We start from the raw sequence: 27836 nt of genomic DNA, 5'->3' as shown, positions 1-27836 counted from the left end.
TGTCTGGGGGGAGACAAACACAGGCTGAAATCTACCCTGCACAAAGGACTACGCTAATGGTTCCGTCTACATCCTGTCTACAACTGCGATGGCACATTTCTAAGCCAAATAATCATTGTTTCTTGAGGTAGTTTCTCATGGGCAAAAACCTAAACTGGTGAGGGGAAGGTTCCGCTCATTTAAAGGACATTGTTTTCCTCCGTCAGCACATTGAGGCAGTCAGAAGAATGGTCCCAGCTACCGCAACGAGAGGGGAAGATTCCAGTTCCAGGTCTCAACACTGCCTTTTGAAACTGTTGTCATGTTTCAACGATAGTAGTGAGCTCCAGTTGCCACTGTGCACTGAAGCTATACCTGCAGTATTCCGAAGGGTGGTAATTGGTGAGGATTTGGGCGCTCTGTGTAAATGCTCTTGGCCCCTGCAATTAAGACTTGTCCACCAGCGCTGCTGCCTGCCATGCTAATTCTCATGGGGTTAATGCATGTGAAATGCGCAGGCCTGTTTGGAACTAGGAAAAAGAGTTGCGAAACGGCAGTCAGCTAACCACTTGTGAACTGTTGAATCTCTTCCTTTTTCTGCCTGCAGAAGTCTAAACGCTCGTCCTTTGAGAGTGGAGAGGAACAAACGATGAAGTACAGCAACTCTAACAATTCAGGTAACTAACTACACCAGGGGTCAGCAAACATTTTCAGCAGGGGGCCGGTCTACTGTCCCTCAGACCTTGTGGGGGGCCAGACTATATTTTGAAAAAAATTAATAAAAAATGAATGAATTCCTATGCCCCACAAATAACCCAGAGATGCATTTTATAAGACATCTGAAGGCAGCTCTGTTTAGGGAAGTTTTTAATGTTTAACAGACTATCGTATTTTAATATTTTGTTGGAAGCTGCCCAGAGTGGCTGGGGAAACCCAGCCAGATGGGCGGGATATAAATAATAAATTATTATTATTATTATTATTATTATTATTATTATTATTATTACTACTACTACTACTACTACTACTCATGTAAAAACACCAGGCAGGCCCCACAAATAACCCAGAGATGCATTTTAAATAAAATGACATGTTCTGCTCATGTAAAAACACGCAGATTCCTGACCATGGGCCGGATTTAGAAGGTGATTGGGCCACATCCGGTCCCCGGGCCTTAGTTTGCCACACCAAGACAGGAGCCTTGTTGTGACATATGAGGCACTGGAGCAAGATTTTTTCCCCGCAAAGTCTAATGAAGTGTGTGTACAATGCTGACAATGCCATTGCTACGAGGCTGTCAGATCTCGAGCTGTGAGCTAGGGGGACTTTTTCTGGGATAGTGACTTGCAGTGCTCAGGATCTCCTTGTTAAGCCATTTTCCATAGATGCACAAGGATTGGCATACACTTGGGTTGGCACACCCTTGCCCTGGCTGTGGCAGCTCTTTGTGGCAGCAACTGTTTGCTTATGGTGAACCTGACTAATACACTGAGACAGGAGCTGGAGAAAGCACATCATCTCAGCGTGAATTCACCAATATTTCCCTTCTGCTTCTAGCAATTGATTCACCAGGAAGGGGAGGAAAGCTGCCTGCATGAGAAGGGCGATAGGCCCTTGATATACATTCCAAGCAGAGCATTTTTTTTTTTTTAAAGAGAGATATGTGTTTATTAAGTTTTCAAACACAGCAACATCCAAACGAGACTTAAACAATAAAGAACGACTGTATAGAGCACGGTACTCCCCTTAGAATAAAATTAATAGAAGGTTCTGCATACTTTTGCAGACCTTGTAATAAAATATATTCCACCAAGGGAGATTTTGGAAGCATCGCTTATCAATGAGGTAGCCTCGCCACATAGAGAGATGTGTATTACTGCGCAGCGCTTAGCGACCCAAATTAGATTGTGGACAGAAGATACATGAAGAAACCCATTGGGGTCTGTTGCTTTAAAACAGACAAGCCTGAACTTGAGCAATGGGAAGCTGTGGATTTGATCTGAGCAGTGGCTGGGAGGTAGACCGTGCTCCCCAGTGGGCTGTTCTTCAAAATGAAATTGGCCTTGTGTCTTCTTCCCAGCGTGTGGAAAAGAAGCAGGGGTTTGATTAGACAATAGGCCTGTGGAACAAGAGTTAAATACACACAGACACACTCTGATCTGATCTGATCTGATCTGATCTATGGCCACTGCTGCCTGCTGCATAACTCTCTCTAAAAAAACAAAACCAGCACTGGGAGACATTTTGTCCAACTCCCACATATCCCCTAGTTTGGCTCTCAAGGATTTAGTAATTCATTACTTCCCAGAACTTTTTCATGGTGTACAATCTTGTTCATGACCAGGTGCCAACAACATCCGCTGACCTGCAAATCCCCTTGTGTTTAGCTAAGAGTACAGTTGGTAAAGTTTCTTGCTGGAATTTTAATTCCCCTCCAGGCAAGTTTGCACTAGTGGGATCACTGCTCTGAAGGATAGAATTAGTCTCTATGAAGCAGACAGAGTATTGAAATTTGCACAGGGTTTGCCCTTCTCTGCTGCAAACTGCATGGCGTGACCCACCACAGAACACCCTGGCCTTGTTTGCATCCCACCCACTCATATTCTGCCTGGTTCCTCAGCTTAGCTACAGGGCCAAACTGTAACATGTTGAATGCGTCTTTGCATTCAGCGTGGCTTATTTAAAACAAAAACAAAACAAAACAGCTGCCGGTGCGGTTCTTTGTTTAAAAGTCAGGACCGTGATAGGTGAGGAGAAATTTAATTCTTTTGCTTCCCGACAGGAAAAGACTGCCCCACCCCCACCCCTGCCTGCTATTTTGTTTTGGAATGAAAGCTCTCATTGGCACTAATAGAAGCTTTCCTCCTGATACTAATAGTAGTTTGAGGGGAGGTGGGATTTTCATATGGACTGTGGCAGAGACTGAAATAGTTAAATTCCCCTTCCCCTCCTGCTGTGGTCTTGAATGTCTCCCACTGTATCTGCCTCGCCGAGAGATCACATTCACCCAATCCTATACCAGCTACACTGGCTCCCGGTGGAGTACAGGATCAGGTTTAAGGTGCTGGTTTTAACCTTTAAACAGCCTGGGACCCTCGTACCTACAGAAGTGCCTCTCCTGGTATGCCCCATGGAGGACCTTACAGTCTGCAAACAACAACACTCTGAAGATCAAACAACAACACTCTGAAGACCAGAGCCCAGGGCCTTTTCGGCTGTGGCCCCAGCCTGGTGGAACACTCTCCCACAAGAGACTAGGGTCCTGTGGGATTTGACATCTTTCCGCAGAGCCTGCAAGACGGAGCTGTTCCGCCAGGCCTTTGGCCAGGGTGCAGTCTGACCTATTTTCCTTTGTATAAGAACAAGCATGAAGGAGGCCTCCCAGCCTGTTCCCAGGTTATATGATCACTGAAAACAGTTGATCCTGGCAAGTATTAACCGCTCTCAATCTTAACCTGGTAACTGCCATTTGCCCAGATTTTAATTTGTCTGCATTAATTTTAAGATGTATTTTAATGAATTTATGCCTGCTTTTATGTATACTGTGTTATTTATATGATGTTAGCCGCACTGACTATTATTATTTATTACTTGGGTTTTTTAAAAAAAAAACCCAGTCACATTAAATGCGCCTCCACATTTAACCTATAATGTGCAGTTGGCCCAGTCCCCTCCCTGTGTGTGTAGCTTTGCTGCTTATTTCAGCAAGCCTCATTTTAAGCAGTGAAAAGGATTTTGAAACTGCACCTTTTTAGCAACTCTGGGTGTTTCTCATTCAGCAGGCTCTGGGGCGAGTTCACCTCTGACATCACCTTCTTCCCCTGTTCCACCTTGTACAGCAGGTGAGTTAAAGAGTCGACACGCCGCCTGCCCATCTCTCTCTTGGGTTTTGTTGCCAAGCTGAAGAATGGCTAATTTTGCTCTTGATGAGACAGGAAATAATACCACTTGCCTTAAAACGCATCTTGATAGCTTTTTGATTCTGCCTTGTCACCATAGAAGAGAGTTCAGATTTTGTGTTTCTTCTTTGAATCTGGCAAACTGTTTTCAGCCTTCTTGTTTTATCAGCATAAACGTGAATTACTTGATAGTTTGTACTTCCTTTAATCCTGCTTGCCTGGCTCCTTTGCTGGCGCTAAACCTAAGTTATTCCTAGCCCATTGAGATGACTTCATTTAAGCACCGAAGCAGAATAGTGTGTATAAGATATATTCATATGTTCAGGTTAATACCTCCTTGTTTTCCAATGTGGTGGGTTCTTCTGTCTGCCTTTTTCACTGGGCCTTTCCTTCCTGTTTGTTGGTTCAAGTTTTCCTCTATCCTGTCTTAGGATTTTGCAGGCTTCAGTCAAAGCCCCCTAAGTGGGTTTATTTCACATGGAAGGGGCAAGAAGGGAAATCAGAGAACTCTTTTGTGCTGTCTCTAAACTACTTGGGTCCACCATACGTTTGGGCCCTTTGGGTGTTTGCCTGTGCTGCACGACCAACCATCTCACTACATGTCTATGTGTCACCCCCTTGCACCTTTTAACAGTTTGAAAAAGCGCTCGCTCCACTTTCAGGTGACACGACATACACATTGCTAGGCATTCTGAGTAGTGCGTTTTCTTAATAGAATAATACAAATTGGCATTTTAAAAAAGCCCTGATTGAGCAGCTGATAACTCAATGGTGTACTTGTGGTGGATGAAACAGCCACGTGAGTGGTTTAAACTGTGTGTTTTCCATTGGAACGACTTCCACCAGAGGACACAATAAATGCATATTGTGTGTTTATGTGGTGAGTGGCAGCTCAGAAGCGAAATGACTTAAAGGATTTCCTTCCTCCTGGTTGGATACATTACTCCTTAATTTATTTAGATAGTGGCAGATGTTGATCGTCACACAAACCTCTGTGGTTCTAGGCCTTTGGTAGATATAATTTGGGCACAGTTGCTTGCTTGTTTTGATATTTTGTCATGAGCTTACTAAATCCATATATAGTGGCTGAATTAACCTTGGAAGGTAGTGGATCATTTCAGGTCTGTTTTCTAGTGATGTCTTCCATACAAGACAAATGGATTTTGAAAATGTATTTCGAGATTACTGCTGCTTAGATTTTGGGGACAGGATTGTGAATAAGATACCTTGTCTAAAGGGACCTACTATCCACAGTGCTTGACATATGGGAGTCCATAGTTCAATAGACCATATGCATGCCTTGCAGAAGGCTACAGGTTCAATCCTTAGCTCCTGCAGTTAAATATTCCTAGGTAACAGGACTGCAAGATGCCTTTTTCTAAGAGCTCAGAAAGTTGTTGCCAAGCAGAGTAAGCAATACAGGCTAGAGGAGAGAATCTTCTGACGCTATAAAACAGCTCCAGTCTCGGAAGTCCTTCGAAAGGAAAAAAAATTGAATGTTTTTGTATGTGGTGTATGTACTATGATCTGGATGTTTTGTTATCTCTGGGCAATTCATTCTAGGACAATGGTTCCCAAACCTTCCCTCCCTGCCCATGGACCATGTGAAAATTGCTGAGGGTCTTGGTAGACCGCTTAATGATTTTTCTGCATGTTGTTAAGCAATTGTAAGGCACTCTGATACATCTATATGATTTTTTTTTACTTGAATCAATATTAAACTTCTTGCATTAATTTAGCTGCTAATCCTCTCCACTCCTTTCAAGTGTTTCCTCCCAAATCACTTCTGGTCCACCTAACTCACCCTCTGGGTTGATCACTGAGTTCTAAGGGTGACAGAGGTTCACCGCTGCTTCTGCCGCTGTCACTGTTCACAGACAGGCTGCGAACCACCTAAATGAAGCTTGCAGACAGCACCGGTGGTCCATGGACCACAGTTTGGGAACCCCAGTTTAAAGCCATAGAAAAACATGTCAGCAGGCCAGTTTGTCTAACCATTGTGTTCATAACTGTATTTAATAACCGATGTCTGTATCTCCTTATTGTTGTTGAATAGCCCTCTTAACATCAGAATACTGACTGTTTGTGCTCTTTTTCCTGTCTCTTTTCTCTCTCTCTCTCTTTCTCTTTCCTTTCCGCTGTCTTCAATAGAGCATGCGCCATTTTGAACGTGAATTCTTGGTAAAGTAATCTGATGTTGATGTTTAAAGATGTTTACCCAAAATGGAAAGCATTAGTCACAAGTTATTGTGGTGAACTGTGCGTTAAAAACAAACCGAAACACGCTTTGCCATCTTTCTTCAGCTTTTAGCTGGATGATTGCTTTTTAAACATTTTTTTATTTTTAATGTCAAAAACCACAGTATCGATGTCTCTACGAAGACATTGATGAAAGGGCAAAGAGGTACTCTTCGCTGTTAGCAGTTAAGAAAACAATATTTTCCTTTGCAGCCTTTTGAAATATGTAATATAGGTTGACACTCAAGGAATTGTAAGAGAAGGAGGCATGAAGGAAAATAAGAACTGGCCCCTGAAGGACACACACCACACACCACAGAATAACAAGCACAAGAGTGGGTGAATTGCAAGATGCAGTCCAGTATATTTTGGTGCTAGCAGAACCCCCCAAAATTTATCCCCATGATGGTAAAAGTGTTACCTAAATTGAAATAAATTTGTAAGCCAATGTAGTCAAGTAGGCAGGTGGAGTGCCTTGGCCAAGTTCAATCACCTCTCAGCCATGAGACTCGCTAATTGACCTTGGATCACTAACTACAGTTCCAGGAGAGATTGTAGGCAGTAATCAGTTGCCCTTCAATGGTAGCATGAATTATTTCACGTGAGAGTGGGCTGCTCATGTTTTTGCAACCAGCGAGTTGACCCTGAGCAGCCCCTTAGTGCTGTGGGAATATTCTGTAGCACAAGGATGGGGAATCTGGTCCTACAGAAATTGTTGAGCAACAGTTCCCACCATCCCTTTCCATTGGCCAAGCTGGTTGAGGCTAGCAACATCTGGAGACCACAGCACATGATTTGTTGGCAAGGGCAGGAGTGGTGATATTCCACTAGCAGAGATCATTTCCTACCCACCTGTCTTGTTCTTCCCCACTCCCACCCTGCCCGGAATGCGGTATTGTGAAATGTTACACACAGAGATTTCTCCAGAGCTAAAATAGCTTAAGTATGAACAGGTTTGAACCGAGCTGGCTTTATTGATGGTATAGATGGAAAAAGACACAGTAGCCTTGGTTTTTTAGCTAGGTGCTGTTGGCTTCAGTTGGCTGTAATTAATGTATTTACTCGACTGTCATGCACACCTTTTATGGCCAAATTACATCGCAAAAATCAGGGTGCACATTAGATTTGATGGTGTGTTTACATTCACCAGCAAATACTTTATTGGTTTCAAGGTTTTGAAAATTGAAGTGTGGGTTAGATTTGATGGTGCATTGGATTCGCGTAAATGCAGTAATCTTTCATGCTGGAATGGGGGGAGGGAATCTGCAAATTATTGGATGCAAACTAGAAAGATAAAGTTACAGATAGGTAGCCGTGTTGGTCTGCCATAGTCAAAACAAAAAAATTTTTCCTTCCAGTAGCACCTTAAAGACCAACTAAGTTAGTTCTTGGTATGAGCTTTCGTGTGCATGCACACTTCTTCAGATACACAGTGTGGAGGGAGTGCTAGGGAGTGTGGCTAGTTTGCCCTTCCATTTTAGTCCTATAATTTATAACAGGGCAAATTCTAATAAGCAGTTAATCCTTTAGTCCAGGCATCCCCAAACTCGGTCCTCCAGATTTTTTGGGACTACAATTACCATCATCCCTGACCACTGGTCCTGTTAGCTAGGGATGATAGCAGTTGTAGTCCCAAAACGTCTGGAGGGCCGAGATTGGGGGTGCCTGCTTTAGTTAATAGATGTGGATTGAATTGGCTGAAGATTGCTGTTTCATCGAATAGTTGTTTGTTAAATCGTAACGGTGCGTTTGGGCAAATGCTTGATTTTAGGGAGTTTAGTGGAACAGAAATTCTGCTGAATGTACCAGACCTCCTAGCCTGTATTACGATTCCTTTGCTTTTGCTAATCAACATAATCTTCCAAGTGAAATACTACTTAATTTAAAAAAGGAGGAACAGCAAGTGGCAATATCGGCAGATTTAACAGATTGAGCAATTACCATATTTTTCGCACTATAGGACGCACCGGACAATAGGATGTACCTTGTTTTAGAGGGGGGAGAACAAGAAAAAAAATTTCTCCCCCTCTCTGCCCAGCACCCCTTCAGCGAAGCGGCAGGAGGCGCTGTGCAGAGTGGGGGAGAATTTCCCCCCTCTTGTTTTCCCCCTCTAAAACAAGGTGCCATTTAAGGTGCGTTCAGTCGCCTTCAGGCGGCTACCTTGGAAGCCTGGAGAGGGAGAGGGGTCGGTGCGCACTGACCACTCTTGCTCTCCAGGCTTCAAGTTCCTTTCAACCTGCTCTTTGGGGCTGGCGGGGGAAGCCCACCACCAGCCCCAAAGAGCAGGTCAGGGAGCAGCGGAAAGGCGCATAGCGGAGAGGCTGCTGCCATAGCCACGCGTCACCTCTCCAGCCGGGAGAGGGTCGCGGGGCTATGGCTTCTTTGTTCCATAGGACGCACACGCATTTCCCCTTCATTTTTGAAGGGGGAAAAGTGCGTCCTATAGAGCGAAAAATACGGTAGTCTGCTCATATGAGTAGTGTGTAAAAGAACAAAGGAGGAAATTCTAGGAATTCAAGTGGAGATTTTTATGAGTGATGGTTTGTATTGCCTGAGTAATGTAATTCCTCCACATGGAGGAAATCATTTCTGCTATAGAAGTTGGGTGTATATGCTCTTAAGAGAAAGCATATACCTTCTTAAATGGGTATTATGGGCACTTTTGACACTGGTGCAGCAAGACCCCACTCAGAATTCCCTAGTGAAACAGAAGTCGGGAGTAGAGTCAACAAGGAGAATTAGGAGTATTTAATTCTAACAGACACGCAAACTGGAAGAAGAATGTTTGGATCACCCCGCTCCATCCCCTATTTGCTATCTGAAAAGACAAATCAAGGCCAGAGAGTCTCTAACTGGAATTCTTTTCAAAATTATGTTCAGTGAAGCAACATAAGTACCCAGTGTAAAAGCCCAAGTCCTATTTCTAGTAACTGAGGGTGGTGACTTTGTGAATTCCTATGTGTAGAAAACTGCCTTTCATTGAACTGTTGGCATTTTCATCTGTCACTGTAATTGCAAGCAATGCGCCTTGGCATCCTTTTGCTTTCGATCTTTTGTTCCTAGCATCCTGCAACTAATTTTGCATTCTCAGTTGGTTCTTACGGTCGGTGCATTTTTACCTATATGTATCTAGCTTTTTATACCTCCTTCTTTCACTTGGCTGTTTGGTTGAATGTTACTCGTCTTCGCAACCTGCTGTGTTTAGATGTCTCAGGGATGGTTGAAAGACAAACCTGTATGTGCTTGTTTAGGATGCTGTTTTTTTTAAAAAAAAATAAACAAACTCAATATGTATTTGCTGCTTGATCGTGCTCAGCTGGTAGCATGCTGCTGTTTCTCCCCATGTTCTTCCTTTGTCACCCCATCATGCATTTTTTGCCATTCTGTACATTTTCTTTCCTGCAGCCTTCTTCGGTTCTCTCTGAGCTTGTTCCCTCCCACCCCCCAAAGCATTAAACTGATTATCAACTGAATCAAAGCATTTAGAAATATTGTTGCTGGAGAAAGTGTTTCAAAGGGATTTCTCTATGAAGAACTTGAAACCAGATCCGTCACTGCCATTAGCATGTCAAAGATGGTGCCTACATGTGGCTTCTCTGGTTTTAAGCTGATGTGCCGTGAGATAGGGACTGTCAGGCTGGCTTTTGTCTCCTGAAAGGAGCGGGAGGATGAAAAAGCGATTGCACTTGGGAGAAGGACCTTAATACAGTGTTGCTTCTCCATGCCTGGTGTCATAAGCAGCAGCTCTGCCAACATTTTAGGCAGGATTTGGGTGCTGTTGTGGTGCAAATGTACACAGGGTGTTGTACAACGTTGCCAGCAGCTGCATTGGGTGTAGAAAGTTGATCTTGGCTTGCAGGCCACCTTTAACCTACTAAAGCCTTTCTACTCACACTCTGCACTTGCTTAGGGGTTACCTGCTCTGTGGGAAAGGACTTTAGCTGCCAGGATGTTCTGTTTACCTGTAGTCTAGTTTGGTCCGGGACACGGGTGGCGCTGTGGGTTAAACCACAGAGCCTAGGACTTGCCGATCAGAAGGTCGGCAGTTCGAATCCCCGCGACGGGGTGAGCTCCTGTTGCTCGGTCCCTGCTCCTGTCAACCTAGCAGTTCGAAGGCACGTCAAAAGTGTAAGTAGATAAGTAGGTACTGCTCCGGTGGGAAGGTAAATGGCGTTTCCATGCGCTACTCTGGTTCGCCAGAAGCGGTTTAGTGATGCTGGCCACATGATCCGGAAGCTGTACACCAGCTCCCTCGGCCAATAAAGCGAGATGAGCGCCACAACCCCAGAGTCGGTCATGACTGGACCTAATGGTCAGGGGTCCCTTTACCTTTACCTTTAGTTTGGTTACCTTTAGTTTCCCATATCCATAAAAAATCTGGCTTTTCAAACATCTTTTATTCTGACAATCATAATATAGTGGACGCTCGGGTTGCGAACGTGATCCGTGTGGGATGCACGTTCGCAACCCACGTCTGCACACACGCGGGTTGCAATTTGGCGCTTCTGCGCATGCGTGACCGCCGAAACCCGGAAGTAACCCGTTCCAGTACTTCCGGGTTTTGGCAGTCCGTAACCCGAAAAAACGCAACCTGAAGCATCTGTAACCCGAGGTATGACTGTATTTGATAAATCATTTTATTACATACATGGAGAAGATAAGGGCAATCCAACAAATGTGTGATTGCTAGGGGGAGGACCTGGTCTACCTCCTGTAGGAATTCCTGAAACCGCTTAGTATCAAGCAAACTCAAAAGCCTTCCACGTGCGTTCTTCTCTTTGGCTTCAGCAGTGGGTTGGGGCACAGATGCTGAAGAGCAGACCCACGTGAACTCTTTTGCCATTCAACCTTTATATGGCAGTGGTGGGAAACCCGTGGCCTTCCAGAAGTTGGGCTCCCAACTCCCTATCGGCCCAGCCAGCGTGGCCAATGCTCAGGGATAACTGTAGTCCAACCACATCTGGAGGGCCACAGGCTCCTCGCCCCTGCTGTGTGGGTTTTCTCCATAGTACCAAGCTACTAAGAGGATACAGTGACTTTTGTCTTTCAAGCCAGTGATAACAGTGAAGTCCTAGGTAGGTACTAGTGCAGGCACCTATAAAATAAGAACGTTTTGTTGTTTTTAATTGTGCTCTTTCCAGGGTGCTGTTCTGCATTTCTAGATATGCTGGCCTGGTGCCTATACCCAAGGTATATTTTCAGAGGTGGGTGGGTGTATCGTCGGTGTAGATTAAAACTGAAAAAGAAATTAGCCTTCTGGCTATCAGCTGCAGTTACTTCTACCCCATTTTCCAAAGAGAATTATAGCTATGGCAGCCTCTTAGCTCTGTTACGGCACTCTGTTCCTGGAAGAGCTAATCCTGAAGTTGTTACTGCTGTGCTTGTCAGGGATAATGTATAACGTAGGGAGAAATGCCTGTTCCTGTTTTGCACCGTGAACCAAAATGCCATTGTGTGCAGTGCACAAAAGGACCCTGTGCCTATCTAAGCAAGACTTACAACTGTGGTCCTTGCCTTAGCTGCGCATGAGAAGCAGGCACCAGCTTTCACTCAGCATTCATGTAAATTCAAAGATGGAGCGTGTTACTGAGTTAGGTGGTGGTCAGTTTGAGGCAGATGTTCCTTGCAATGCTTCTCTACTTGGCGTCTAGAAATAATGTTTGGAAGGCCAATGTCTTGCTTGTACAAGCTGAGCCAATGCTGTTTGGCTGCATCCCACAAGCTACGGGACGTAGGCAATATATCACTGGTCTACAGCCCAGCCCTGGAATGATAATTATTTCCTGCTCCAGTTTGATTGTCCACATGACCATGCATTGCAAGGACCATAAAACATCTTAGTGTGACTGATTTGTCCTGCCTGCACTTTTAATCTATTCTCATCCTTCTCCTGTATGCCTGTATCCTTGTCTTTTTTAACCTGAAATCATCTTGGCTTTTCTTTTTGCATGCTTTCCTACCGTACTCTTTTCTTTTGTACATTGGGCAGTTTTCGCAGATGTGTTATTTTATCCAGCAGTATCTTGCTTTCATGGGTTTCGGTTTCTGACTGTGTGTTACGTCTATTATCTTCCCAGCAGCAGGCGTCTCGACAATTCCTTCGCCGCCGCCGCTGCCAGCAGCTCCCCCTCCTCCTCCTAATTTGGATGTGGCAACGCAGCCTGACCTGCGGCTTGTCAACAGCACAAGCCGGGGCGCCTTACTCAGCTCAATTCAGAATTTCCAGAAAGGAGGTCTGAAGAAAACAGAAACCTGTGACTACAGTGCTCCTAGAATCAGCTGAAAACTGTTCATACTGACCCAGCTTGGGGTATCCCTTGTGTTCTAGGAACAAATCTTAAATAACTATTTGATATAGCCACTGCCTGGTGGCGTCTTGTTTTACAGCTGCTTGTTTAGAGCCATTTCAAGCTCCTTCCCACTCCCCCCCCCCTTAGCACAATCTCTTAACTGAGTAGCAGTACCGTGTCAAATTGCTTTGCCGTTTCGGAGGGTGAAGTGTCGATTCTGGTTTAAAGGAACCCTCCTTCTTTTAGGGGGGGGGATCTTGTTTTTGGCTATGTTGTATTCCTTCTAATAGAATAAAAATAGCTCGACAACAGCAGTTCATTTTCTGAGACCTGCTTCTGAAAGTTTAAAACCCGGTACATCAAGATTTGATGCATTGAATTAGCTTTAATTATGCTAAACATTCACTCAGTCTGAAAGTTAACACTGGTTGAGAGATTTTAGGCTTGGTCTCCCTTTCTTCTCTGCTCTGTAAAGTCCTGAGCTTTAAGAGCTCTTAATACTATTGAAAGGCCTGTTAACCTAAGATGGCTCTGCTTTAAAAGAGGAGTAATTCAAGCAAGTAAGTTTTGTAATGAGCTTGTGTTACGCTTAAATTGGGAGTTGCAGGGCGTTTCCATCAAACCAAAATCTACAGCAATGTGAGATGTGTTGTTGAAGTGGGTGTTAACAAAAGAGCTCCATAATTTAATGTTAGTGAAAAGATGCCCTTCTTGATTTGCTCAAACTCTTAAATTGCACTTTAAAGGATTATCGCTAGATTTTTAAAGTTGAGTATACACCAGTGTTTGTTACTATGCAGAGTGTCATTGTGTATAAGATTTCATGTAACCTATTATATTATTCAGTCATATTTTTATTAAAATAAATGTTAATGGAATTTCAATAATGCTGGGAGGGGAACACACTTCAATGTTAATTACCACGTCTGTGGTGAAAAATGTGAATGTCTTGAAGCTTTAAAATTCCATTTATCTATGTGGTTTTGGCAAAGATACTTTGCAGCACCTTCAGCCTTACATTAATGTGCACTAATTTCTGAAAGAAGACAATTCAGCCTGTATCAAATGTTTCCTCACAGGCCGCTTCCATTTTGGACTATTTCACATCAGAAAGATACTTTCCTCTCCCTTTTTTGTTAATGTACTTTTATTTCCAAGCCTTGTAAGTTACAAAACGAGCAGGAGCAGCAAGAGACTGTTCCTCAGATACTAGAGCTCCTAATCAGAGCAAGCCTGATCACCGTGTACAATGATAAACAGAACACTTCATCTTGCAACGAGAGTTCTTTAGGGAATTACAATTATTACAATTTTAGGCCATCTGCATCTCCCTTGGGGAGGGAGTACATGCCTTGCAACAGACAACGTAGTTATTGCTCTTCCCCTGCCAAAGGCCTATATCCTATACAAGGCCAGCTATGTATACAATCGCTTGCAATATACATTCCACAAACTTTTTTTTTTTTTACTCCAGAAGAACAACATCCACATACAGCATATACACAGAACTAGATATTTAGCGTTTTCTTCACTGCAAGAATTATGTCTTTTACTTGAGGTATGCAGTTCTCCTCCAAGATCTTTGCATAAGGCATGGGAACGTCAGCCCCGGTGACACGCACAACGGGTGCGTCAAGGTGGTTGAAAGCAGGACCTGAAAGCAGAAAGGTTCATCTCTCAAAAGCTGAAGAAATCTCCGTCAGTACAAACTAAGATGTGGTGGGCGGGCAGCACAGTCAGTGGCTGAGGTGATACAGGTTACAGCCCACACTGATAACTGCCTCTAACTTAGAAAAAGGGCTATGAGGAGACAGTGAACCCAAAACTACCTACCCAAGTCCCTGCCTAAGAAACACTACCTATTCTTGCATTTCAGCAGCAGGTAAAGGGAGCAGCAAGCTCAAAGATCACGTAGGTTTGTTTCATTTATAGCCCGTTTTCCTCCAAGCAGGGCAAGGTGGCACAGTGAAAGTTGTAGGGAGAAGAATAGAAGATGCTTATTCCATGCGGTTTGTGGAATAGCCTGCCTGCAATCTATAATGCAATAAACTCCATTGGGTTTGTACAGTAGGGTTTTATAAAGCCGTGGGCTCATGGATGACCCACTACTCCTAAGAATACATTTTAAGTGGGAGAGAAGGCTGCTGCTACAAATGGGATGGTCCTGCATTGCAGCAGATTAAATAATTGTCCTTTGGGCAAAGAATTGGAGCAAATTCAATTCAAGGACCTAAACTTGGGACAGGGAGCCTGTGGCCCTCGAATTTGCCATCAGCCTCCGTTAGCATGAAGAGTGGTCACAGATAATGGGTGACGTAGTCCAGCCCCACCTGGAAGACTAGAGGTTCCTCACTGTGGATCTAATTTCTAGCTTCTCAAGAAAATAGCTACGTATTTTAAGAAGGTCAGACACAAGATAATCCCAAATACCTTCCATAATCCTGGCACAAATTTCAGCTCCTACCCCAAACTGGGGCCAGCCACCTTCCACTGTTACAAGATTATTTGTCTTCATGACACTGGATTCAATAGTTTCGATATCCATTGGCCTAATGGTGCGGAGGTTTATCACCTGGAGAGAGATTAGAGCAGGTGTTAGATCATTTCTGATTAACTTCAGCCTAGTCTGAGCAGAAAACAGGTTATGAAAAATAAGCAGGCATAAATCTAGTCCAGCACCCTGTTCTCACAGTGGCCAATCGGCACATGAACGCAACAGTCCTCTTCCTATTTGGCATTCCTATCAACTGGTATTCTCAAATCTTGGACACCATGTAAGTCAACTGGTTGATTAAATCTGTACATATTTACACATAGGGGACCCTCATCCCTCTTAAAACAGCACCTGTGATCTGCAGTTTTTAATAAGGACCTATGTGGAAAAATAACTTTTAAAAAGATGTATTACCTAATTAAAACTGTACCCAAATTGAAAGTTTTATCAAGTAATTCACAGCTCAGTGGCACTGTACCAGGTTCAAGGCCCTGTGACCTCTTGTTAGAAAGAAGAAAAAAAAATATTTTGGTCTGTAGGGCCAAGAATAGACCTGAGTTCTTAGATAGCTGGTGGAGGTCATAGTAGCCAACAACTGACTTGGGATAAGGCAGCTTCATATAGTGAATTGGTATAATTTATACATAACAGATAGTTCAGCTTCTCAGTGTAAAGTTTGGACTTGACACAACCCTTTTCCAACTCATGCAAGATGAATTGAAATTCAAGCAATTGCTCTCTTCTGCTGCTTGTAGCTAACTTGCCCCAGCTCTGCAAAGTTCACTGAAGAGAACTGCCAAGAAAACAGTGGAACCAATCTGTATTAAGTAGCTTACAGAACACTGCGATGCCACAACTTTGTTAGCTGTGGAGTAGAAGCTTAAGAGGGTTTCTTCAATGTGGATTCTCATGGAACCGACAACAAACACACACACACACACACACACACACACACACACACACACATACCTCACAGTCCACCCCGTCTTTAGCAAGGACAGCAGCTGCTTCCAGACAGTGGCCGACAGGTCGTGAATGAGACACTAAGGTAATGTGGGTTCCTGAAACACACAGGCTGGTGAGGATTGAGAATTACAACGTCGTTAACTTTAGCATGCGGACATATTCTTAAGAACAGAAGATTATCTAGCAGTCGCCACCCGGTCAACTTCTTTTAACCTCTTAAACCAAACAGCTTATGATCCTTTATAGAATGGTAAATGATTACAGCCATTTATCAGCATGCAATAATGCACATTAAAAACCTTATTCCAGCATGATATAAAAAATTATCCAAACCAGGTCAAAACAGTAATTATGCAACTCATCCCATGAATTAGTAAAGGCTGCAGGAAAGAGTTGTCCTTTCGGGCCTTTTAAAACAGATACCCTGTAGAATTGTGTTCCACAATAGTGGAGTCGCCACTGAAAACACCCTCATTGATATTAGTGCCAAGTAAGGTCAGAACACAGTGCTCTTTATTACTGTTAAACTTGAGATATCCAAGCACTCGTGTAATTATTGAGAGCAAGGAAAAGTAGAATTCAAAAAAGCTAGTTTACTAGGCAAAAGAAGTATTTGCCCTTCTGTGATTATTGAACCTTCTAAAATAAAAGGAGCGGGGAGAACGGCAATGAAAGACAGAAGGAATTCAGACACTGACAGGCCACCTGTGGCAAACAAATCTCCAAACCATGGAATTTCCATAAGCCTCACAAATCCAGAGAAAGCTGCTGGGCAAAGAGGGTTGGGCTTACAACGTGAAGTGACTGATCGTCCTACAGTGCTATAGTCAAGGAACAGCTTCACCACCGTCCCCTCAAAAAAAGGCATAATCTCTTCTAAAGCCAACTCAACTTCTGGATGGTCTTTTGGGTAGTGAGAAAACAAAAAAGGCATTCTCATTGAATCCCAATGTATAGAGAAACACGCACTTTCACAGAGAAGAACTGGTATATATATATATATATATATATATATGCTTTCGTAGATTTTCACGGGTACAGGAATGCAGGTTTTGGTGTCCTCGGGTGTCTTCCCGTGTAAAAGTTGGGGTGTCTAGGCGACGTTTCGACGAGGTCTCACTCGTCATCTTCATTCGTAGATTTTCACGGGTACAGGAATGCAGGTTTTGGTGTCCTCGGGTGTCTTCCCGTGTAAAAGTTGGGGTGTCTAGGCGACGTTTCGACGAGGTCTCACTCGTCATCTCGTCGAAACGTCGCCTAGACACCCCAACTTTTACACGGGAAGACACCCGAGGACACCAAAACCTGCATATATATATATATATATATATATATATATGCTTTCGTAGATTTTCACGGGTACAGGAATGCAGGTTTTGGTGTCCTCGGGTGTCTTCCCGTGTAAAAGTTGGGGTGTCTAGGCGACGTTTCGACGAGGTCTCACTCGTCATCTTCAGAAGCCGAAAGCACCAGCCTGAAGATGACGAGTGAGACCTCGTCGAAACGTCGCCTAGACACCCCAACTTTTACACGGGAAGACACCCGAGGACACCAAAACCTGCATATATATATATATATATATATATAATTAATGGATGTGCATCTGGAATGGGAAGAACACCGGGTAGCTTTGCACATAAAAGGGTTGTGCTGCAAGCAAAAGAAACACATTTTAAGAAGAAAGCACAGTGTTTCTGTAAAAGAACACAGCAGGGTCTTGCCTTGTTCAGTAAAAACAGCTAGTTTTGCTTACCTTGCTTTTCTACCTTCGCCTTTCCAATAGGAACAACAAAGTCCTTTGATAGGACTTCCTCCGACAATTCAAAGGGCACACCGTACATCAACTCGTTTTCCAACATTACAACTAGAAAGGCAATTTTAGAAACAGGTACATGTGAACTATATGATGCATTTCTCCAAATCTCTGGTGAGCCACAATAATTGGTTTTGTGGTCAAAGACTCCTAGGACATGCCAGAAAAGAACACCACCCCCACATTCCAAGTTTGGTACTATAGAGAAGGGACGGGGTCCTGATCCAGCAGGTACAACATGCCAAGGGAGAACTTGTCCTGGCTTAAGCAGCCTGTGCTGATGCCAGAAATGTGGCCTGTGGTGGTGAGGCACACAGGATCCAAAGTCCTGAGGATGCCTAAGATATGCAAGTATTTTGACATCATCCATTATGCAGCAGACACCAATTTGAAATATTCAAGTGGAAGTTAAGGATGTGTGCGTGGGGAAATGACCCAGCTCACTCTCCAATACCAACTTTATGCAGTCATCTGACCCATATCAGCTGATAAAAGCATGAATTCATAGTATGAACAGCTACAAATTTAGGAGAGAGGGAAAAAACCCCTGGGCTCTGACTTTTCTTTCAGAGGAGGAAATAGCTCATCTAGTTAATATAGCTCATCTAGTTAATATAGGGCTTTCAAAAAAACAACAAGCAGCCAAGCAAAGCTTTCTTCCAAATTGAAGCTGGCCAAATGAGCAAAGGATATAAAATTCTGTAGTTCTCAGTACTTTGAGCTCATCCATTTTTATTTGTTTTTAACCCTTTGGGATAAAGTAGAATGCTTCAAAAATGTTGAGGGAGCAGCTGCTCAAAGTTTAAAGCCAGAACAGCGCTAGATTAGTAGATGGGAATACCTATGTCACCAGACAGCTTTCTTCACCTTTCTATACTGGAATCTAACCTCCTGTATGGGATGTGGGTGGCGCTGTGGGTTAAACCACAGAGCCTAGGACTTGCCAATCAGAAAGTCGGTGGTTCGAATCCCCGCAACGGGGTGAGCTCCCGTTGCTTGGTCCCTGCTCCTGCCAACCTAGCAGTTCGAAAGCAGGTCAAAGTGCAAGTAGATAAATAGGTACCGCTCTGGCGGGAAGGTAAATGGCATTTCCATGCGCTGCTCTGGTTCGCCAGAAGCGGCTTAGTTATGCTGGCCACGTGACCCAGAAGCTGTCTGCTGGCTCCCTCGGCCAATAAAGCGAGATGAAAGCTGCAACCCCAAAGTTGGTCACGACTGGACCTAATGGTCAGGGGTCCCTTTACCTTTCAACCTCCTGTACCTGAAGTCCTAATCCATGAGCCGCACTGCTGGAGGGGACTGGGATCCAATGGACATCCCAGTCCAATGACCTCCAATGAGGGGGCCCTGCTGCTGCAAAAGCCCCCACTACAGTCATGCAAAGCCTGGTGAAGGGAAGTGCTATCACTAGTGCTGTGTCTTTTAGGCAGTAGCCAACAGGAAGCCCTCAGTTTCAGAGGCAGAGCTGGGCCAACCACGGACCCACTGGATCCTATGCTGGTCCAACTCCAGAGCTGGCACAGTAAAAAACAAAACCCAAATATGTAAACACAACACCAGAACCACCACCCCTGCCTTGGGCTAGTGTTAAGTGTTAGAGCTTCAGTTATGACCACTGTGTTCTGTCCTGCTGCTCTCCCGGCAGAGCTAGGATTGCTCTACAATCGCCTCTAAGGGTGTTGTACCCATGCAAAGTCCTTTGAAGTCCCTTCCCTCCACTACCGCTATGAAATCATAATTCTGACCAAACTGAAAACATAGCATTTAAATGAATGTACACTATTTTGGTATGTTCTGGCCTGCACAATGATAAACTGGCTGAGATCCAAAGAACTGATGAGGCTTATGTCAGCAGCACACATGAGCCCAATCTAAGTTTAACTCCCCACAGTTTCTAAAGTAGTTTGATATGCTCCACGGGAAACTTCTGTTGATGAAAGGTACTTCTAGAGTTACCATGGAACTTGCTGCACAACTCTTTAGATCTTGGTCATGACAATATTATTTTTTTTGGAAGGGGGAGGAGAAAGCTGAAGATTTATTTCCAAATGCAACATCTGAAGCTCACACTCCAGCTCAAGCTGAACACCAGCTTGACTTGAAGGAAGACTAATAGAAGAACAATTCCTCTAAAAGGAAGCAATTATGTTGTTCATTTGCTACCTTTGTACACAACATTGTAGCCATAATGGTTTCGTAGGCAAAACACACAACTTTATAGCTAAGAACAACCCGCCTCTTAAAACAAATGCAAAAGGAAATCATTCAAAAAGCAAAAATGTTTCCTTAATCTAGTATCTGAAAGGATACCCAAACTGTTTTCTTCTCCTCCTGCAAAGGGAATGAAAGACTGCACACTACCCCAGCTAAATATCGGACACTCAACATGATGCAGACACCACAAATTAGATTCGTTTCTGACACCCAATGCCCTGCATAAAATGTTTAATGCAGGTAAATAACCCAATAAGCTAACACTTTAGCATTACACCCGCACAGATATCTTGGCTTCATATACCTGGATTGTTATCCCGGATTGCGGCTTTAAGGAGACCTTTTGCATCCTCCGAATTCCAGGGGCTGACTACTTTCAGTCCAGGGCAGTGCCCATACCAGGATGCAAAACACTGGGAATGCTGGGCTGCCACACCTGCTGAGGCTCCGTTTGGGCCCCTGAAGACAATAGGGACAGGTACCAAGCCTGAAGACATGTAGTAGGTTTTGGCAGCTGAGTTTATAATCTGATCAATAGCTTGCATGGAGAAGTTGAAGGTCATGAATTCACAAACAGGTCTCAAGCCAGCCTGTGAAGACAAAGTAGCTATGTTAATAGCCATTCCCAAGTTGCTTTTTAAACGGTGAATTAATGGCACTATTTTGTATTTAAGAGGCATTTCTTAATACACATATGGAAGGTACATACCATGGCAGCTCCTACAGCAATTCCAGTAAAGCCCATCTGGGGGGGAAGGAAGAACAAAGTGTGACGAAAACTAAAATTTAAATCATAACTATCTGAAAATATATTTCGGGAAAACTAGACGACTTATTGCACTTTTTCGGATTAAATACTAAAATAGAAAAAAATTAAAATGTATTATGAATTCATACCTCTGATATAGGAGTATCTATTATCCTCTTATCACCATATTTCTTCCAAAGTCCTCTGCTAATCTGTAGGTTTAAAAAAGAGGGTTGTGGTCTTGCTATTTATAACTTTTTAAGAAATGCACAGATTATGCTGCCCTTCTAATTACTGCATCATCTTCTTACCTTGTATGCCCCATCATACTGGGCAACTTCCTCCCCCAGAAGGAAAACCTTCTCATCCCTCTCTAACTCCTCATCCAGGGCCTGGTTTAAAGCATCACGGACAGTCACCTATTAATGAGAAAACATATTTAGGTCATAATCCACAAACCATTTCTTTTTGTTATTAGGAACCTTGAGCTTTTTGGAAGAAAGGTAGGATATGAATATTTTTTTAAAAATAAAATTTCTTTAGAGTAATCCCACCATAATCAAGGAGGAAAGTTGGTTGGAAACTTCCATGGCTGAAAGCAAATTAATGTCTCGGGCTAACCTACGATCTCACGGAAGGAGTGGGAAAGGTTCGGGTTCGGGTCACATTCATAATTTCTGTGGAACTCCCTTTTGTCTGACTAGGATTTTCCCAAGAGACACAGAATATTTGTGAACTCCAGGCTAGATCCTGACAGCAGTTCCTGGAGATGAGATACCTGTTGACACTAAGTCAATTCTAAAGGACAATTCTAAACAGCCAGGCAGATTTCCTTTGGCTAAGCTGTCAGCAAAAAGAGATCATTAAGCAATTTAAATATCAAATCAAAGTCATCCCTTATAGATCAAGGAAGATTGTTGTATAACTTTGTTTTCTTTACAAATTTCATGGGCCATGTCAGCAGTAGCAATGCTTAACTGAAATTTGTAAAGAAAACCTCTGTTGCACCACATGGGATGTGGGTTGGATGGTGCAGAAATGTCTCTCTGTCCAGCCCCCGAGGGATCGCCTGGTCTTTGCCTCCAGAGTGATGCCAGCAGGCCTATTCTGCCTGCTGGTGCTTGCTCAGTATTGTCTACTTTCGCTGGCAGTGACTCCTCTCAAGAGCCCTCACCCGTCAATGAACTCTGAGCAATCGATTAATCTGAGCATGGATCTGGGTGCTCACTGTGTGACAGCTGCATGACCGGCTTCAGGAAATTCAAGCTGAAGGCTACCTGATGGCTTGTTTTGCCCCTTGAGACATGTTAACATTTTTGTATGCTACACCAACATGGTTACGAGATCGGAGAAGACTGAATTTGTACACAAGTGCACATTAAATTCATAAACAGATAAGGATGCAATATGGAAACAGCAATAGAGCTTCCTAGAAAAAGAGATTTGTGAATGCAAGCACATACATACCCCTTTCCCACCACCATTTCTTTATTCTTTTCCCCATGTATAATTTCAAAACCTGCCCCAAAGATGCTCACTCAGTTTTCTACTTCAAAACCTCATCGCCACATGTAATGTAATCTGTTTCTAATTTTACGCTAAGCCAGCATTATAAATAAATACAATAACAATAATAAACCAGGCAGATGGCCTTCTCAGTAGTGGCGCCCACCCTGTGAACACCCTCCCACCAGATGTCAAGGAAATAAATCTGTTTTTTAGAAGACATCCGAAGACAGCCCTGTTTAGGAAAGTTTTTAATGTTTGATGCTTTATCATGTTTTTAATATTCAGTTAATATTCAGCTCAGAGTGGCTGGGGAAACCCAGCCAGATGGGCGGGGTATAAATAATAAATAATTATAATTATAATTATTATATTATGACCGCAATCAAGAGGAAGGATGTGAGGATATGCCAGAGCTCAGGCTTTCCCCAGTAGCTTCAATAGTATTTACCGGGGCGGGAAGAAGAGGACGTCAGAGAGCGTGCAGTCGTAAAAGGGGCAACAGTGTCTCTGAGCAAGTGCAGAGTGTCCTTTTCTGCCTTTCAAGGCTGGGATGCCAAGGCGCCCCCGGGAGAAAGAGGACCTTCCGTTTCAAGCGCTAAAGCAGAGAGTTGGGCGGCGGGAAGGCGACGTATAAACAAATATATCATAATAATTCTATCCGGCTACCGAAAGGGATGCGACCTCTGCTTTGCTGCAGCAGCAACTGCTCCGCTATAACCTTGCCCCGAAGGTCGCCTCGGTCCCCGCTCCCTCACGAGCGCCCGTACCTGAGCAGCGGCAGCCGCAGAGCCGTGGAACCGCCGCCGCGGAAGTCCGCCGAAGCGCCCGGCCGCCACCAGCTGGGAGCAGCGCACCAGACCCCGCAGTGGCCCCGCTGCCGCCGCCATCTTGGATGTGCCCTCAACCCTGCGCGAGGCTCAGCGTAACCCTTACGCGGCGCGCCCTATGCCAGCCTCGTTCGCCGTCGTCGTCGCCTAGCAACGAGAAAGCAGCACGGGGCAGGGGTGCGCCCTTCCGTGACGCTGCTTCGTGCCTCACTTCCGCCATGAGTTGAGAACGCTGGCGCCCATTGGCTCGATTCGACCAATAAAGCCGAGGCCGGCCCTGCCGTTTGATGTACGGCTCGTTGCGTCAATCCGTGCGCTTCATGGGTGACGTTGGTAGAAGCTTTATTAAGCTCAGGGTTTGGCTGTCAAATGTCTTAGGGAGGGAAGGGGGTGCATTTCATTCCACCCACCTGGCTAGGAACTAATGAACTGAGAAGCCTTGTTTATTTATCACATTTATATCCCGCCTTTACTCCCAAGGAGCACAAGCTAGAGTACATGGTTCTTTCCCCTCCCCATTTTAAATAAATAATTAATATAAATAATAAACTAAATAAATATCTATCTATCCTCACAACAACCCTTGAGGTAGTTTAAGTTGAGAGATGGTGACTGGCCCGAGGTCATCGCTGAGAAAAGGGATTTGAATCCTGCTCTTCCAAGCCCTGGTCTAGTAACCACTGCACCACAGTGGCTGCCTGAAAGCCTTTGAAGTATCTGAAATTTCTTCCCCTGATGCAGCTTGCCTGTGTCTGCAAAAGTTTTGATGTGACCCTATTAAAGGACCCTTGCAGTGGGGGGGGGGGATCCATGTATTTAAGTAGGTTATATATATGTGTGTGTGAATGGGTGATTTATGAGAGATTCAGAACAGACTAAAGGCCACATATTTCTTCACCATTGGTTACCACAATTTGTAGTGATGGCCAAAGACTTGAGTGGTTTTAAGGGATTAGATAAATGAGGATATGGTCATCAGTAGCTGTAGACTCCAGAGTCAGAGGCAACATGCATCTTCTGAACACCATTTGCTGTAGAAGAAGGTGCTTGTGTCCTGCTGTGGGTTTCCCCATAGACAACTGGTTAGTCACTGTAAGAACAGGGTGTTGGATGAAGGCCTTTGGTCTGATCCAGGCCTTTGGTCTGATCCAGCAGGCTCTTTGAATGGGACAGGGTACAAGCCAAAAGCTGGAACGGAACAAAACCAGACCCAACAACCCCTTGGTAAAACAGCTGAATGTGTTAGAGATATTTTAGTATTATTATTTATGAGATTTCTGTACAGTACTGCCCTTCATCTGAAGATCAGAGTGGTTTACACTTGAGAATGACAGAATGATACATATTTCAGAACTGAAATGGCCTCTGTATTATACTTTTATTAACACCCTCACACCCATAAACTACCTGTTCAAGGCAATAAACCCTGTTCCAGAAAAACACTTTGGAGTGTCTACTTCCAAGGACAACATTACAACTAAGTAAGATGGGAATGATGTGTTAAACTACACTATTTCGACAGAACCCACATTCTATTGTTATTTTCAAGCAATCAGTGGTGTTGCTAGAAAACAGCATCAACTACTAAAGAAGCCAAACCAGCCCAGTTTTCTGTCTTTGATTTTTTTCTAAACCAGAAACCCCACATTTAAAAAATACCTTTCAAAATACTCATTAAAGGAATCTAATGGGGGGAAACAGGATGTTCCATGGGAATCCACAAGAGACTATTCATAAATTAAAAAATGCAACCATACAAAGAGTCAACAACAATGTAGAAGATTTGAAAAACTGAATACTTGTAACTAACATAGGTTTCTGAGCAGAACTATCTTGCAGACTGTTAACATTACATCAGGGTGCATCATTCATGTACCTATCAATTCAAAAGGCCTCTCCGGTTTGTGGCAGGCTCTCTGCTGGGCTGTTTCTTGGTGACCTCTTACACCAGGAACCATCTTATGCTGTCTGTTCAGAGTGACACCCTCACATTCTCAAGTAGTTCCTCTTTAGGCACAGAAGAAAGCTTGCTGCAATCATGTGCACAGCCATTTGGGACTAACTCCAACTAAACACAGGGGACTTACTTCTGTGTAAAAATGCATTCGTGTGGGCTGTGGACCTTTGCAGAAAGATAAATCTGAGCACCAATTAAGATGCCAGAACAAGAGAGCTTTCAGACAGTGAAAATGTAGTTATTACGTTTTGAAGCAACTGAATGAAAAACACATCATAGGACTTAATGCCTAACCCTTTTTCTATAAGAGTTTACTGTGAGACCCAATAAATTATCATGAGCTTAAATAACAGAGTGGGTCAATCTTGAGGATGGCTGGTTGGCGCTCTTTCTTTCTTACTTACTTTCTTGCAAATGTATGTTAGAATTTTGCATTATCCAGTCGAAAGGAGCAGTGACTTCATTTTTATCTTTTGAATTTGGCTTGAAAAGGGAAAGGAAAGGAAGAGGAAAGCAGCTGAAATAACTTTTTTTTAAGGCATGCAAATAGCTAATGATTAGATTATTCTAAGTGGGTTCATTAGCACAGCTAATAGTCAAGTGCAATTTGTACATATTGTGAACACGTAATACTCGAAGAGCAAATTGCAATGACCTTATTGGAGAGGTTATTAGCTAAATATAAACTCACATGTTAACTAAAATTATAGATGCCACTCACTGTGTATTTGAAAATGGTTACATTCTAGTGGCATAAAATACCGGTAGGCAAGGCAGATTGAAGGCTTGTAGGATCTACTTTTCTCCATTCCCCCCGCCCCCGGGCTGGAGCGGGGCACATTGCCAATTTGTGGCAGAGTCAGCTATTTATTTATTTAGAGCATTTGTCCTCTATTCCTTAGCAAAAAAAAAGAGGGGGAAAAAGTTATCGCAGTGGGTCACATACAACCAACTCAAACAAGACAGTCCTTGCCCACAGGCTTACAACCAATAAAAAAAAAATCCCCATTACACAAAAGGGGAAAGGAATAGGGAGAGAAAATCATACTCAGGCAATCCTTAAGTAATTGTTTTTATAACGACAAGCTTGCATGGTTCAGGGGTAAGGAACTGGACTTTCAGCAAAACTGATGGAATGAGGCCTGCTTTCCATCTCTCCCACTTGTGGAAATATATACTGTTAGTTACATCTGGGTTATTACAAATCAATGCAGAGCCTGTTTGACAAAATGGTTAACATTCCAAATCAGGGCCAGAGGGCCTAAGCTTCAAATTCCTACTCAGCCCTGAAGCTCAGTGGGTGATATTGGGCCAGTCTCTTATCTCTCATCCCAAGCTAGGTCTCAGCATTGTTAGGGGCTTAATGGGTGGCGAGAGGATCTTGTACACTGCACTGAGCTCCTTGGAAGGAGGGCAGGATAAAGTATTCAGATGGGTATGTCTAAAGATTAGGGCCTTGCTGTGCAATCATATATACATCTATTCAGAGGGTAAGCCTACTCCCAGGTTAAGTGTGGATAGAATTTCAGCCTCAGAATTAAATCAGTGGCCCAAAGGTGGGAGAATCTTTGGCCCTCTGATTAAGAAATCAACAACAATGTTGCTGACCAGCAGTGACCAGAAGGAGGAATGACCGCTGGGAGGAGCGCAGAAAGAAGAAACGCCATGGTACACCTGCAACAGCACAACCGGACACCTTCATTTGCCCCACCTGCAACACAACATGTCTCTGCTGTATTGGTCTCTACCAGCCACAGGGGGCGCTGTAACTCTCCAATGGTTTGACTTTACCCCCAAAGGTGCACTCCTCCATTGTCCACCCAAGACTGCCCACCAGAATGCTGCTGAACTACAGCTCCCACCATCCTTGCCCATTGGCCTAGCTTACTGGGGTTGATGGGAGTTGTAGTTCAGCAATAGCTGGAGTGCTAAAGGTTCCCAACCCTTGCATTTAAGCCCCTAATGTCTATTCAAGCGTTATGAGCAGCCCTATCACAGATATTTATTCTCAAAAATGTGAAGGATGAGCCAGAGGAATGAAAGGCTTAGAAGTTAAGACTGGCTCCCTCCTTGTCCTTCTGCCTGCAGGTGAATACTTTCTCGTTCCAACAGAAACTGACTGCTTTTAATGAAAGGACTGGTGCCATGCTGCTTTTATGTAATTTATGGTATGGCTTTAATAAATTTGTAAAGGTATATAATTTTAATTCCATCAATGTTCAGTTTTTTTTAATGTCCCCCCCTTTTTTTGCAAGCTGGGGGAAAAGGCTAGGTATAATTTGTTGTTAACATCCATCCATGCTGTATTGTTTTTAAAACTCAATTGGGAGCCGCCCAGAGTGGCTGGGGAAACTCAGCCAGATGGGTGGGGTATAAATAATAAATTATTATTATTATCTGTCTGGGTGTGTGGATTCAAACCACTGCTTTAGCAACACCAAAGTGACCTCCCTGGGATACAAGCCTGGGCAGTGTGTATGGAGGTTCTGGGCTGCCCAGAAAAAGACCCCCTTCTTGGCCACACTGATGTGGTCCAAAGCAAAGAAGAGCAATACATTTGGCACCAGCTCGGTATCGGGAGTCGCTGGAAGGAGGTGTACAAAGCGCCATCCAATTCCAGATATACTACTTAGCCTTTTCATCTCCCGAAGAAGCCGCCTGGGCAACCCAGTCATACGGGGTGGGGTACAAATAAAATTATTACAAAGTACTATACAGTTGTGGGGACGCAGGTGGCGCTGTGGGTTAAAGCCTCAGTGCCTAGGACTTGCCGATCGAAAGGTCTGCGGTTCAAATCCCTGCAGCGGGGTGCGCTCCCGCTGCTCGGTCCCAGCGCCTGCCAACCTAGCAGTTCGAAAGCACCTCCGGTTGCAAGTAGATAAATAGGGACCGCTTACCAGCG

General features: G+C 43.9%; 2 protein-coding genes across 7 annotated transcripts in view; one reads left to right on the top strand and one right to left on the bottom strand.

Moving 5' to 3' along the window:
* PXK (PX domain containing serine/threonine kinase like) overlaps positions 1–13293 on the top strand; it is a 48784-nt gene extending 35491 nt beyond the window's left edge. The window contains exons 16-18 of one of the 6 annotated variants that reach the window (XM_083724256.1): positions 587–656; positions 3759–3821; positions 12197–13293. In XM_083724256.1, coding sequence (XP_083580382.1) covers positions 587–656; positions 3759–3821; positions 12197–12399 — 336 coding nt within the window. In that variant the 3' untranslated portion in view covers positions 12400–13293. Of the gene's footprint in view, positions 1–586; positions 657–3758; positions 3822–6029; positions 6431–12193 lie in introns of those variants that run through there. The other 5 variants (XM_083724258.1, XM_083724255.1, XM_083724257.1 and 2 more) reach the window with 5 other exon arrangements.
* A 378-nt stretch (positions 13294–13671) lies between these two features.
* PDHB (pyruvate dehydrogenase E1 subunit beta) lies at positions 13672–23133 on the bottom strand. Its single transcript, XM_083724993.1, has 9 exons — positions 22918–23133; positions 20953–21060; positions 20791–20853; positions 20603–20638; positions 20198–20483; positions 17620–17730; positions 15870–15961; positions 14837–14978; positions 13672–14060 (listed from the first exon to the last, which is right to left on the bottom strand). The coding sequence occupies exons 1-9, from the start codon at positions 23035–23037 to the stop codon at positions 13915–13917; spliced, it is 1104 nt and encodes a 367-aa protein (XP_083581119.1). The 5' UTR covers positions 23038–23133; the 3' UTR covers positions 13672–13914.
* Positions 23134–27836: the final 4703 nt, after the last annotated feature.

This window comes from Podarcis gaigeae (genome assembly GCF_964106915.1).
Source record: "Podarcis gaigeae genome assembly, chromosome: 2".
In the NCBI taxonomy this organism is placed as follows: Eukaryota; Metazoa; Chordata; class Lepidosauria; order Squamata; family Lacertidae; genus Podarcis; species Podarcis gaigeae.
The sequence above is the reverse complement of the archived record's forward strand: the minus strand, read 5'-3'. Positions and strand labels throughout refer to the sequence as shown.